Source organism: Microcaecilia unicolor, chromosome 1 (genome assembly GCF_901765095.1).
Source record: "Microcaecilia unicolor chromosome 1, aMicUni1.1, whole genome shotgun sequence".
Lineage (NCBI taxonomy): Eukaryota > Metazoa > Chordata > Amphibia > Gymnophiona > Siphonopidae > Microcaecilia > Microcaecilia unicolor.
In genome coordinates, this window is record NC_044031.1 from 509,160,738 (window position 1) to 509,174,331 (window position 13,594).

General features: G+C 41.0%; 1 protein-coding gene across 1 annotated transcript in view; it reads right to left on the reverse strand.

Annotated features, from left to right (window-relative positions):
- Positions 1-1,328: 1,328 nt before the first annotated feature.
- The window catches only part of VCPIP1 (valosin containing protein interacting protein 1), an 86,735-nt gene continuing 74,469 nt past the window's right edge, over positions 1,329-13,594 (reverse strand). The window contains 3 exon segments of the mRNA XM_030215184.1: positions 1,329-3,918; positions 5,288-5,754; positions 5,757-6,182. Coding sequence (XP_030071044.1) covers positions 5,306-5,754; positions 5,757-6,182 — 875 coding nt within the window. The 3' untranslated portion in view covers positions 1,329-3,918; positions 5,288-5,305.

Consider the following 13,594-nt stretch of genomic DNA (forward strand, 5'->3'; position numbering starts at 1 on the left):
TGTGTCTGGGGCAGAGAGTGGGCATGTTCCACGCTAATCGGGTAACACAGCTACACTGCTGTGCAATAACCGATTAGCGCATGCTTGGCACGTGAGCACTTACTGCCTATATAATGGATGGCGGTAAGGGCTCACACACTAATCTGTTTTAATGGCTACGCGCTAATGGCAAAATTAGTGCATGGCCATTAATACCAAAAATAGGAATTTTGGCCATTTTACCCCAGCAGTAAAATGGCCTTAAGCGCATGGGAATGGCCTGCGCAAAGATGCACGAAAGCCACTTTTTACTGCTATTTGGTAAAAGAGCCTCTAAGTGTTCCTTTGGGGAAGTGAAGAATCAGTATTTATCAGAGTATCTGTGCCAGAGGTAGTATTGTTCTGGATACCTTTTCTGGTGGAATCAAACATACTTTTATGCCCTAGGAGTCATCAGCAGAGAAAAAGTACAAAAATGGAGTGAAGGATACATAAGCCAGAAAAGTGGTGTTCTGCTATTATTTATCCAATAAACACTTATTTTATTTTTGCTTTGGGGTGTTTTATCTAATCAATTAAAACCTAAAATCAGAAAACCTAAGCACATTGTATAGATTCCTGCTAATTACAGTACCAAAAGATTATGGCCAAGCCCTATGCTAAGTAAATTTACCAGCTATTTCAAAAATATATTAACAAAAGAAATATCAATTTTCTGAGTTGTAGCAAAATACTAATGGCCCTTTTGTCAAGCTGTGGGGAAAAAGAGCCCTGCGCTGGCAGCGGGGGCTGTTTTTCCCATGTGCCAGGGCCCTTTCTACCGCAGCGAGTAAAAAGACCCTAGGCACACATGGCCATGCAGTAAGAGAACTCTTACTGCATATCGCATGTCCGTGCAATAGGGAGCCCTTACCGCCACTCACTGAGGTGTCGATAAGGGTTCCCCCGCTGTGCTGCCCGATTATCGCCAGGTTATTGCCACTTAAGCCATTTCCAGGGGTTTCTTTTTCCCCCAGAAATGGCGCATGCTCAAGGCGGTACTAACGCCAGCGGCCGTGTTAGGCCGGCAGTAGTCCCGAAAGAGCCAGCTGTACGCTCGCGTTGGGCTTACCTCTGCTCTGTAAAAGGGCCCCCTAAGGGCCCTGTTTACTAAGCAGGGCTAAGGGCGAGTTACTGTTTTTAGCTTACGCTAATGATTAGCATGTGCTAAACGCTAAGTCGCCCATACAGAGCGGCTTGGTAAACAGGGCCCTAAAATACAACAAAGAAAATGAAGATGAAAAGAAAAGTCTCACTTTAAATCAATGAAACTGGCTCAAATCTTTGATTTAACTTATTTTAATAGAGCAATCAAAGAATGACTCCAAATACTGTACAGTGAAGTGCAATATAGTACACTATATACTGTTATAATACACTATTATTACATTACAGGTAAAAAACAAAATGTAATTAGTACAGCAATCACAAATAAAACAAACTAAAACAAGCTGTGTGCATGGGACACTTCCTATGCCAATTTTTAATTAAACATTTAAAGCACTGTTTTAAAAAGGGTATTTCTCAAAATATATATACTAGCAATGCTTATCCCTCCAAAGTGCACTAATTTTATTCCTGTTCTTGGCAATAATCCTTAATAAGTACAATACATCTGAAAATACTAATCCTTTACCAATCTATTATTGCTCTACCACAGACATAAAAGTACTCATTTTCAAAGCACATAGACTTAGAAGGTTACATAGTAACATATGTAACTTTTTAAGTCTACGTGCTTTGAAAATGAGCCTCAAAAGGCTCAGAGAGGGAATTCCACGTCTTCAAGATCATTAGTATCTTGAAATGATAAATCCTTTCATAACGGGAATATGACTATAACGACAATGGGAGAGATCAAGAAATCTTCCTTTCATTCTACAGGAGCTTTCACTTCATGTTAATGCAATTCCAGGGCTGCAGCGTGGTCCCATCATTTTGTCAGGAAAGCACCAAGTGCTACACGTTTAGAATTCCTGCCACTACATGGGCTGAAGCTGAACATGTCTCACATTTTTTGTTGAACTGAAATCAAGTGTTTCTCAGAATATTTGCAATTTTGTCCATCGCAGCTGTATACATGCTTTCCCTATGGATTTCTACTCCAAGAACAATTATCTTGAAAATGATTTACCTTTAAAATAATATTTAAGATTTTTTTGTTTCTTTTTTTGGTTTTGAGAAGCTGTCGCCTTTTTGCTAGTGAAGTAATTCTGTTGACAATAATTTCTTTTTGACCATATCCAACCCAAAAATTTCTGTACGAAGGACTTAGGACAGCAAGTTATCAGAGTTCTGTGCAGATGTTAGAAGCCTTTGCTTTGAGTTCTGTATTTCATATATGAATTGTACCATAAAAAATATGTTAAACAAAAAGAATAGTGTCCAAGTAATTACACCTCAGGGATTACCACAAACTAAATTCAGTCTAGGTTATTTTTATGCTAAACCAGCAGATGATTTGGAGCTCACAGGCATCCAGCAACAGTATAACCACATGTACACATACTTTACTCTAGCAAAAATAAATGCTTGAAGTATCCCAAGACAGTCATACACTCAAATGGACTTCAACTTTTCCAGTACAAAGAAAGACTTAAAGTACTGGTTTAAGTTTACTCCGTCCTCTTGAGGTTTACCTCCAATTCTCTCATGTAGCACCAAAAATCAAAACACTCAAAAGGATCAATTCTCATGGTGCTGCTGTGAAAAAAACCCCCAAAAAGTATTGTGCAATCCGTTTCAAAAATGATAGTTCAAAATGTACACGTCATTGGTAAGCTGCTATAGGCCTGAAATTAAACTGATTTTACTGGGAAACAACTATAACAAGCTGTGAACATCTTACAATGGAATTACACTTGCAAGGTACAAGTTCAGATTTAACAACTCATAACCTTGCAAAAGGACATTCACAAACAAAACAGCTTATTTTATTTTTGTGAGAGAAATCATTTTGCAAGGCTTTTAAGGAATCAGACAGCAGTGCTGCTAATACACTAAAGGCTAGAGATCAGATGGTTTGAAATTCCACTTTTAATGGAAACCTGGAAAACGGATTTATGAAGTGGCCTGCTCATTTAACACTTGTTTAATACGCTCTCTGATTTTAGGTGCAAGGCTAGTGATTCATACAGCCCTTATCCTGCCTTAAATAACCCTTATCCCTCCTTCAAAATTACAAAGTGAAATGATGCAAAGTTGATTGTTTGTCTTTCACATTACTATTCCTTTCGGTTCTTACAGCATATCGGACTGCAAACAAACAGAACTTTGCAAGAACAGGAAGACAGCCATAATCTTCCCTAAAAGCAAACCTCAAAATAAACTAAATACATTCTAACATGTACTCTAACTAAATCCTCTTGCTGCCTACCCAAAGAGCCAACCAGAGAATCGAAGAAACAATTCCATCTGTTCAATGCAAGAAAACATTATTTTACTTATGTCATTAAAAAAATTGTAAACAATGCTTCTGGAAATTTATATTTGAATGAAAATGTTTCTAAAGTGAAAGCAGTGAATTATCATGCCAACAGTTAAGTACAAAAACAAAGACAGACAGCAAAGCCTAATGTGCTAAGTGTCTCTGAGCCTTTATTAACAATACATTTGTCTTTTATCCAATGAAATTCAACTTCACTGCAATCTAACAGTAAGAAAGCAGCTAAAAGATGGAAATGCACTTGACAACATGTGGATCTGCAGGTTAAGAAGTGCAACACCAGTGCAGTATCAGAAGAACATATCTCAGTCTGTGCGTTGTGAGCATAAGGCCTGATGCTCAGAGATGATCTCTGGAGACCTGCTGAATGCACTGCTGAAAAGAACGCCAATGTTGCCATGGCTGGGGAGGACTTGCACTGCAGACTTGGCTGGGTCAACAGAGGCCTAGGGGTACTGAAGAAGACAATACATATTTTCAGAAAAAGAGGGATCTAAAACCAAACAGCTTTTACAAGCTTACACATTTGATAAGTGAGCATACCCATTTATTAAATTCAATCATATTTGTTTGGAAGCTTGTCAATCAATTGGGTGTTCTCTAAAACTGTAGTTGATATACTAAGCCACACTCATTTTTGGTAAAGAAACTATTTCCTGAATTGTTGTTCTTGCTACACTACCACAAGCCAGCAGTTATGTGCAACCAAGTGTGGGATGCCATGCTGTCTGAATTCTAGGACCCATATTAAAATAAACATTTTGTGGGCTACAAAAGAGCAGGCACAGGTAGCTGTGTTGAGTCAGTCAGTCAAGCCTAAATGCACTATTAGCTCAATCCCTTACATCTAATTCTGTAAAAGCTAAAAGGGAAGCATCATCAAATTACAACCTTGTGACAAGTAAATTTCCAACTTTAATGACTGTGAAAATACATTAGGTCAGTGTAATTTTTGTGATCCATATATGCTCTGCTATAAGCCGCTATCACATTTAGTTTTAGCTGATCTTTTAAATGTGTAAACCATATCTAGAGGAAACAGACTTAATGCAACATGTTAACTGCACATGAATTTCTGTTCCTGCTCTGTTCTACTATTTTTCTTAAGTAAACCTTGCAGCTGGTAACTAAATATTTCAGCACATATTTTTCCATGCAAAGAACCTTCTCCTACCTAACAAACCCCGGGCTAGCTCTATAGCTTGTGGCTGTGCTCTACACATCCATACAGAAGACCTAAGTTTGAAGCCAAACCTGGTTCTGTTCTCTTAATATTCATCATCTCTTGGGGGAGTAAGGAATCTCAGTCATTACATAACACACCCCTAAGTAGCCAGATTGAGGGCTCCTGGTTGAGGACTGTCATCATGATGGCAAAGTTAGAGGAATGGTGTTTAAAACAAACAAAAAAAAATGATAGCTGAAGTTAAAAAGTCATAACATAGCCCAATAGAAGCTGATCTAACTAGGCCAGATGCTTTAAGTACATAGAAAAAATGCAGGGTCAAAATCAGACTGTCTTAATTGGGTGAGTATCAGAAGCCTTCCTCTGTAGTTTACGTTGATCTAAAAATATGACTACCCCTCCCAACCTTTGAAGGCAACAGTACTACAGAGATCTTTCAATAACTCACACCTACATCAGGAACTGATTCCAATGCATTTCCTAGGAAATGATCTGGAAGTTGCAGCTTATCTATGCAATGGTCCATCAAATGCCAATCACACTTATCATGCAGTGCTTCAGATTATTTGTTTTAAACATATGTACAAGACTATTTTTATGACTATGCACATGTCACACAATAATAATATAATCTTTACTTATTAGCTGTCCTCTGATCAAGAGTGATCCATGGGCTCTGCTGTATTCGTAATCTCTGCATCTTGGCTATCCATCTCTTCAGGTTCTTCAACAGAAACTCCCTGCTGTTCTTTAGACCCTGAGGGGAACATGGTCTCTACTGCATTTGCCAGGTTACCATCATTTGATTCTGTATTTAGCAGCACACTGCCACTAGTCAAAGATACAGTCTCCGGCAAACCTGTCTGACTCACTCCACCACACACAGCAGAGGGCCCTGCAACTTCTACTTTTCTTATAGCTGGTTCAGTTGTTGCAGACTGCTCTGCATGCTGATCCCGCAAGTGCTTATCCATTGAAGCTTGAATTGAAGAAACCATTTCTTGCAATTTTTTACGCTGAGCTTCCACTAAGCTGGGGTCAAGTTGTCTGCCGTCTCTCATTGTAACCACTCCAGGAGCTACTCGGATAAGCTCACTTTCACCAGGGTAGCTGTGAATAAAGATGGTTCAGATTTTTTAGAACCAGTACTGAAATCTGACCCTGTACTGTGTTTTCTACTCAGTGGGGTGTCTTTAGGTCTTTGATCAAGGTACATACTGCTTGATGCAGTTCCCAATGAGTGGCCCTTCCCTTGAAATGCTGTCACATTATGTGGCTGTTCAGACTTCTTTTTCACTACTCCACCACTCCCTAGTTTCAGGACTCCATGTGAGGGACTAGCCTCCTTGCTCCTTGAAGATGCTTCAGCTCGGACTTGACTCAGGGCCTCTTTAATCATATCTTCTACTTCAGGTCCAATAGGGAAATGGCCTGCAGCATCTGCGCACAGCTCCAGTCTGTCTTCTGATGCATTATAAACAAAGGTTTTACCAGGTAGATAAGGGAAGGTGCAATGCTTTCCATCAACCAGACCTACATAGAGTAAAAAAAATTAAAGTAAAATAATTAGTTTCTATTAATAAAATGTGTTTTAACATTAATGGATTCTCTATTTGAAGCTGTACTTAAGAAAAAACACACTAATGTACTGTACAGCTTCTTGCAGGAAAAGGTCTGCTCCCTGGATCAGTACCGTCTTAGATTAATGTGAAAATTGGGCAGCTAAACATTAAATAGTAATATTATAACTGCCTGCATTAGTGAAAACTACAAGAATATATTTCACTATTTTTGCTTTGAAATTGCCCCAAGAAAAATTATGAACATACATTTGCACCTAGTTGATGTGCAGTTTTTCAAAGGAAGAACAGATAAATTACTTACCTGTAGCAGATGTTATCAGAGGACAGCAGACATATATTCTCACACATGTGGGTGTGAGAATAGTGCTGACACTGCCAAGTGCACTGTCACTTTAAATCTTTGAAGCAGTTTCCCCACCACACGTGTGGGTGTCTTCCTGCATGACACTCAAGCATGGAACCAGCAGTACAGTACTAAAGATAAGAAGACAAATATAAGGGGAGGTGGAAGAGATGTGAGAATATATGCCTGCTATCCTCAAAGAACACCTGCTACAGGTAACTAACACAGCTTTCTCCGAGGACAAGCAGGCATAATATTCTCACATGTGGAACTCACTAGCTACCAACCAGACTCACAATATAAATCAGAAGAAAAGGGCGGAGTTGGCTTTAAGTAGTAAAAAGATTCTGCAGGACTGCTTGTCCAAAACAGCTATCCCACCAGTAGTGAGCAATGAAGGTGTAGACAGAAGACCACATAGCCACCTTGTAAATTTTAATGGAGGCAGAGTGCAAATGGGCTACTGAAACTACCATGGCTCTCACATTGTGAGCAGTGACCCTACCATGAAAGGTCAGGGTTCCGGTGAAAGATAAGGTGGCAATTCCCCTGCACATAGCCTTGGCTCAGCATGACAGCACCAGCTTGGATTGGCCACTGCTATTAGAAACAGGATACTGGGCTTGATGGACCTTTAGGCTGTCCCAGTATGGCAATACTTATGTACTTACGGCTCTCAGGCACCTGGCTAATGTAAGCTGGGAGTTCATCCCCTCTAGATCGAGTCCCTGAGGAAATGGTGCCTGACAAGGACCCACCATGGTGAGAGAGTAATCTGGGCTAGGGGTTTGTCCAAGAGAACAGGGCAGGACAGCATGGCCGAGAGTGACTCAGAAATGTGGGCCCTGGTGCAGCAAGAGAAGGACCAGCAGTGATAGGGTTTGGAACTTTTTGCTTCAGAGAACTTCTGCCCTGGAGGTTCTGGGGTCCTGCCTCAATAACAAATACTTGGAGGGCTACCCAGGAAAGAGGTTCTTCACAGGGCCAGAGATAGCAGACAAGATTGATCTGATCTGCCAACAGAGGGCCTTTGATCTGGACCCATCACAGTACAGCTTGAACATACATGTAGAAGATACAGTCAGCCAACCAAGTTGAGATTACATGTTTGGTGATAGCCATCTCTAATCTATTAGGGTCAAAGGACACAAAAATCTGGCAGGATCTCCAATAAGGTTCTGTACGTTCTAGACAGTATGCTAGAGTAGGGGTTCCCAAACTTTTTTGGTTCATGGCCCCCTTAAGTGTCCGAGCAATTTTTCACAGCATCCCCTCCAGCTACATGGGTCTCTTAACCCCCTCCCGGCCACATGGGTCTCCACACCCCCCCCCCCCACCACATAGATCTCCCATTCCCTGCAGCCCCCTCCTCTCACACCAGCACACCTCTCCCTTCCCTGCAGCCCCCTCTTCCAAGAAAGTCCAGCACAACATTCCCTGCAGCCCCTCTCCTCCTATAAATCCAGCACACCTCTGCCTTCCCCAAATCCAGCATCTCTCGCTACCGTCCTTCCTGCAGGACTAGAATCGCTGCCGATTCCTTCTCCTTCCCCCACTGCAGTGCTTGCAGCTTACATTTTCGGGTCATCCATGATTCACACAAGCACTCCAGGGCTTTCTCAGTCTGCCGCATCTGGCCCTCTCTGATGCAAATTCCTGTTGCAAAGGCTGGATGCAGAAGAGGAAAGTCCCTGCAAGTACCTGTGTGAATCGCGGACAGCACAAAAATATATGCTGCAAGCACTGCAACAGTGGCAGTGGAAGAAGCAGTGAGCGGCAGATTCTGGACCTGCGGGAGGGGAAGTAGGGAGCAGTGCTGGATTGTGGGCAGCGGGAGGGAGTTCAAGATTTGCCACAGCACCCCTGAGAGTTTGCTGCAGAGCACCAGGGTACCATGGTGCACAGTTTGGGAACTGCTGTGCTAGAGCATGCTTCTAGTCCAAAGTATGCAGTGCTGCTTCTTCAGGATTACAGTGTGGCTTAGGGAAGAAGACAGGTAGTACAATAGATTGATTGAGATGGAACTACAATACCACTTTAGGAAGGAATTTGGGGTGGGTTCAGAGAACAACCTTGTTGTGCTAGAACCTGGTATAAGGATAGTCTGTCACAAGGGCTTGAAGCCTGCTGACTCTTCTAGCAGAAGTAAGAGCTACTAAGAACACTACCTTATAAGTGAGGAATTTGAGTGAACAAGAGTTAAGCTGTTCAAATTGAGGTTTCATGACAGCTGTTAAGATGACATTCAGATCCCATGCCACTGGAGGTGGTTTGATAGGAGGCTTGATATAGAGTTTGTTTGTTTCCACTTTTGTTTTATATCTGTGGTTATCTGCTAGAAGAGTCTTAAGGACATAAAAACATAAGAATAGCCATACTGGGTCAGACCAATGGTCCATCTAGCCCACTATCCTGCTTCCAACAGTGGCCAATTCAGGTCATAAGTACCTGGCAGAATCCCAAATAGTAGCAAGATTTATGTTACTGCTCCCAGGGACAAGTAGTGGCTTTCTCCATGTCTACCTCAATAGCAGACTGAATTTTTCCTTCAGGAACATGTCCAAACCTTTTTTAAACCCAGATACACTAACTGAATTACAAGCCCTTTCCTACAGGGATGATAAAATTAGTCCTTACCTGATCATTTTCTTTCCGTGAGTCCCGACAGATCAATCCAGACACTTGCAGGTTATGTCCCTTTGCCAGCAGGTGGAGATATAGTGAACCTCAGAAGTTCTATGTAGTTATGTGCATTCACCTTAACCTCGGTATTGTCGTTACCCAAGAAGTGTAGATGAGTAGAAAACCAACATAGCAACATCTCCTGCCTCCATACAACTCATTTATGTCCTTCAACTGCTACCATGGGAGGTCAAAAAGCATGAAGCTCAGAGCTATGTGACCCCTTCAACCCGGGTTAGGCAACCAATCAACCACAAATTTCATATGTAGAAATGCAACCTACCAACTGGAAACAGAAAATATACCGATATAATAAATAATAAAGCAGGCCTCTGGATTGATCTGTCAGGACTAATGGAATGGAAAGAAAATTATCAGGTAAGGACTAATTTTACATTCCATAGCATCCCACAGATCAATCCAGACTTGTGGGATGTACCCAAGCAGTCCGGGACACTGTCACCCCAGAAGCCAGGACAGAAGCCTCAAATACAGCGTCCCCATGTGCTGCCACGTCCAGCTAATGCTTCGAGAAAGAATGCACCAAAGACCAAGTCGCAGATCTCATCCAAGGAGATCAAGTTGGACTCAGCAGCCAAAGTCACATGCGCCCTGGTGGAATGTGCGCTCATCCACAAAAGGAGGAGCCTTCTCCATAGAGAAGTACACTGAAGAAATTGCCTCTATCAGCCAACGGGCAACTGGGGCCTTTGAAACAAGGTGAAAAGGTGATCAGACTGGCGGAAGTCATTAGTGATCTCCAGGCAGCAGAGAAGAACTCACTGCACATCCAGGCACCGAAGGACCCGGTATTCAGCCTGATAATCCTCCCTCCTAAATGACAGGAGGAAGAGCTGTTGATTTAAATGAAAGATGGAATCGTCTGAATAGAAACCCCTGCTTCCATGAGGCGGAAAAAGGGATCTCTGCAGGACAAGGCCTGCAGCTCCAACACCCGCCTAGCCGAAGTGATGGCCACCAAAAATAGCATCTTTAATGTCAGGTCTTTCACGGACAAACAGTCCATCGGCTCAAAGGGCAGCCATTGGAACACACACAATACCAAATTAAGGCTCCCCTTAACCATCACAAAAGTACACACACCTGGTTTTGAGTTTTGTCTATAAAACTCTTGTGAAGCAGAGTAGCCCAATTAGATCTATATGAGGGGGCAAAACCATTTAGAATCTTTAAAATAGTGCACATATTAAATTGAACCCTAGCCTCAACCGGAAGCCATTGCATCTCGACCAGTAATGGGGTTATTGAATCTAACTTACCAGCTGATAGAACCAGTTTAGCAGCCACTTTCTGAATCAATTATATATATATATATATATATATATATATATATATAGTTTTTAACAAAGTACTTGAACAACCAACATAAATAACACTACAATGATCTATTCTGGATAAAATGAAAGCTTGGAATACATCTGAAATTTGGTCAAAAATTTACAAATAGTCCTTAATTTTTTAGCAAACGTAAGAATTTACAAACAAGAGTTTTAATATGACAAGAAAAAGTCAGCAAGCTATCCACGTCAACTCCAAACATTTTGGAATAAGATTCAAAGTAAAGGAATCCGATGCAGTTTTAAAACTGTATGGGAATTCAGCATTATAAGGACTTAACCACAGAAACAGTCTTTTTACAATTTAATTTAAGATGATTACCAATAATTACCCTGAATCCACTGTTCAATCAACTGAACACACTTTGTAATACTCAAAGTGGTAGGCCATCCTGTAATACTGGTAAAGTTATGTCTTCAGCATATATAAAACAGTGCAATCTCAAGTTGTTCCAGAAGTGTAACTAAAGGTTGGAGCAGAGCATTAAATAAAGAAGGAGACAAAGCCGAGCCCTGGGGTAACCCACAACTAGGGTTCTAATTTATGGACAATACCTCATTCTTCCAGACTCTAACTTCGAGATGTTAGAAAACCCTTAAAGAGAGCAAAGAAGGAGTAGGGGCAGCTGGCTCTTTCCAAACAACGAGGGAAACATTGGTGATTAAGAGTCCTTATTACACAATATCAAAACGACTTGAAACAGCAGCTGTTTCGGCACCTGAGCACCTGCCTCAGGAGTCTACAAACATACAGTAAGACCAACAGAAATAGAAATAAAATAAAGAAAAACACAGCAAAATGCACATACATAAAAAGATTTAAAATATTATATAAAAGTATGTATATATAAAGAAATGGGCAACCAAAATGATGTATAAATATGTAAGTGGACAATAGCATGTATGTATAAAAAGATCTTCATCTTAAAAGAAATGTGTCATTAACAAACATACAAAGCATTGGTAAGTAAGTGCTAATAAAATTTACTGACCTTATAAAGTAATGAATGTTGTTTGCAAGAGAAGGTGCAGAAAGAAAACAAATGAAGTTTCATTCTGAATCTAGTGCAAACGTAGGCTATCAATTTAATCCTATGGGTAAAGGAAAGAAAAGACCAAACTCACCAGTCACTAGTAAATTGGGAGATAACATTGAAAAGAATGTATACGAATGTATAGAGTAAAAAGAAGGGAAAAAAGAGGGGAAAAGGAAGAGGGGAAAAAAATCCCTCAAAAAACGCTTGTTACTATTGACACCATTTTACTCAACTGTGACGCCGAACGTATCTAAAAGGAATATATATATATATATATATATACACACACACACACACACACACACAGGTGTAGTCTATAGAAGTCTGGAGATATTGTAAAAAGAGTGTCTAATGGAATGTGTAAAAATTCTTCCGATGACCTTATGGCAACATTCAGTCCACACATTGAAGCCAAGAAGAGTGGTCTATGAACCTGAAAAATCTTAGAGGATGTGGGGAGTAAAAAAGTTGGTAAGTATGCAAAAAATATATGCGGAATGTGAAAGGATACTATTACCTGGGTCTAATAACTCTCTTTTAAATGAAAAATTCAAAATATAGTACAAAGATGAGAATGCCGATCAGGATGTTGGTGGTATTATGGCTACATAAAACAGTAACATCCGCAATTCTTTGTTTAAAGTTCTCATGGCTGGAAGAAAATATATGGCATTGGTGATTAAGGAAGATCTATATAGAAGGGGGACTTACCAGAATCACAGAAAATGCCTTCATGGACAACAAAAGCGGTCTTGGTATAGTATCAAAAGGACGTCCGTGATTCTGTTATTTAAAAACCTAGAAGCGCGCCAAAATATGAGATCAATCTTGTACATGCGTATAGGTACCAAAAAATAAAGTAACGTTATAAAGCTATGCAAGTTTCAATACCAGGGGATGTATTATCCTTTCGCACCGAGGATATATCTCCAAATGTTGCCCGGGAGGGAAAGGTTAGGACAGCTGTTGTACTTGGTGATTCGATCATTAGGCATATAGATAGCTGGGTGGCTGGTGGACGTGAGGATCGCCTGGTGACTTGCCTGCCTGGTGCGAAGGTGGCGGACCTCACGCGTCACCTAGATAGGATTTTATATAGTGCTGGGGAGGAGACGGCTGTCTTGGTACATGTGGGTACTAATGACATAGGAAAATGTGGGAGAGAGGTTCTGGAAGCAAAATTTAGGCTCTTAGGTAGAAAGCTGAAATCCAGATCCTCCAGGGTAGCATTTTCTGAAATGCTACCTGTGCCACGCGCAGGGCCCAAGAGACAGGCAGAGCTCCAGAGTCTCAATGCGTGGATGAGACGATGGTGCAGGGAGGAGGGCTTTAGATTTGTTAGGAACTGGGCAACATTCTGGGGAAGGGGGAGCCTATTCCGAAAGGATGGGCTCCATCTTAACCAGAGTGGGACCAGGCTGCTGGCATCGGCGTTTAAGAAGGAGATAGAGCAGCTTTTAAACTAGAAATGGGGGGAAGGCCGACAGTCGCTCAAAAGAGCATGGTTCGGGATAAGGTATCTTTCAAAGATATCACCATAACAGGGAAGATAGAGTATCCTGATAGTGAGGTTGCAAAAGAGATTGTAGTAGATCGGGTATCTTTAAATAACAATAAAAATCAGACAAAAGATTGCCAATTAATACTGTCAAGTACTAAGCATGATGTACTTAGGAACAACAAACATAGTTTGAAATGTCTATATGCGAATGCCAGGAGCCTAAGAAATAAGATGGGGGAGTTGGAATATATTGCACTAAATGAAAAATTAGATATAATAGGCATCTCTGAGACCTGGTGGAAGGAGGATAACCAGTGGGACACTGTCATACCGGGGTACAAATTATATCGTAGTGATAGGGTGAATCGGATTGGTGGAGGGGTAGCATTGTATATTAACGAGAGCCTTGAATCAAATAGATTGAAAATTCTGCAGGAAACA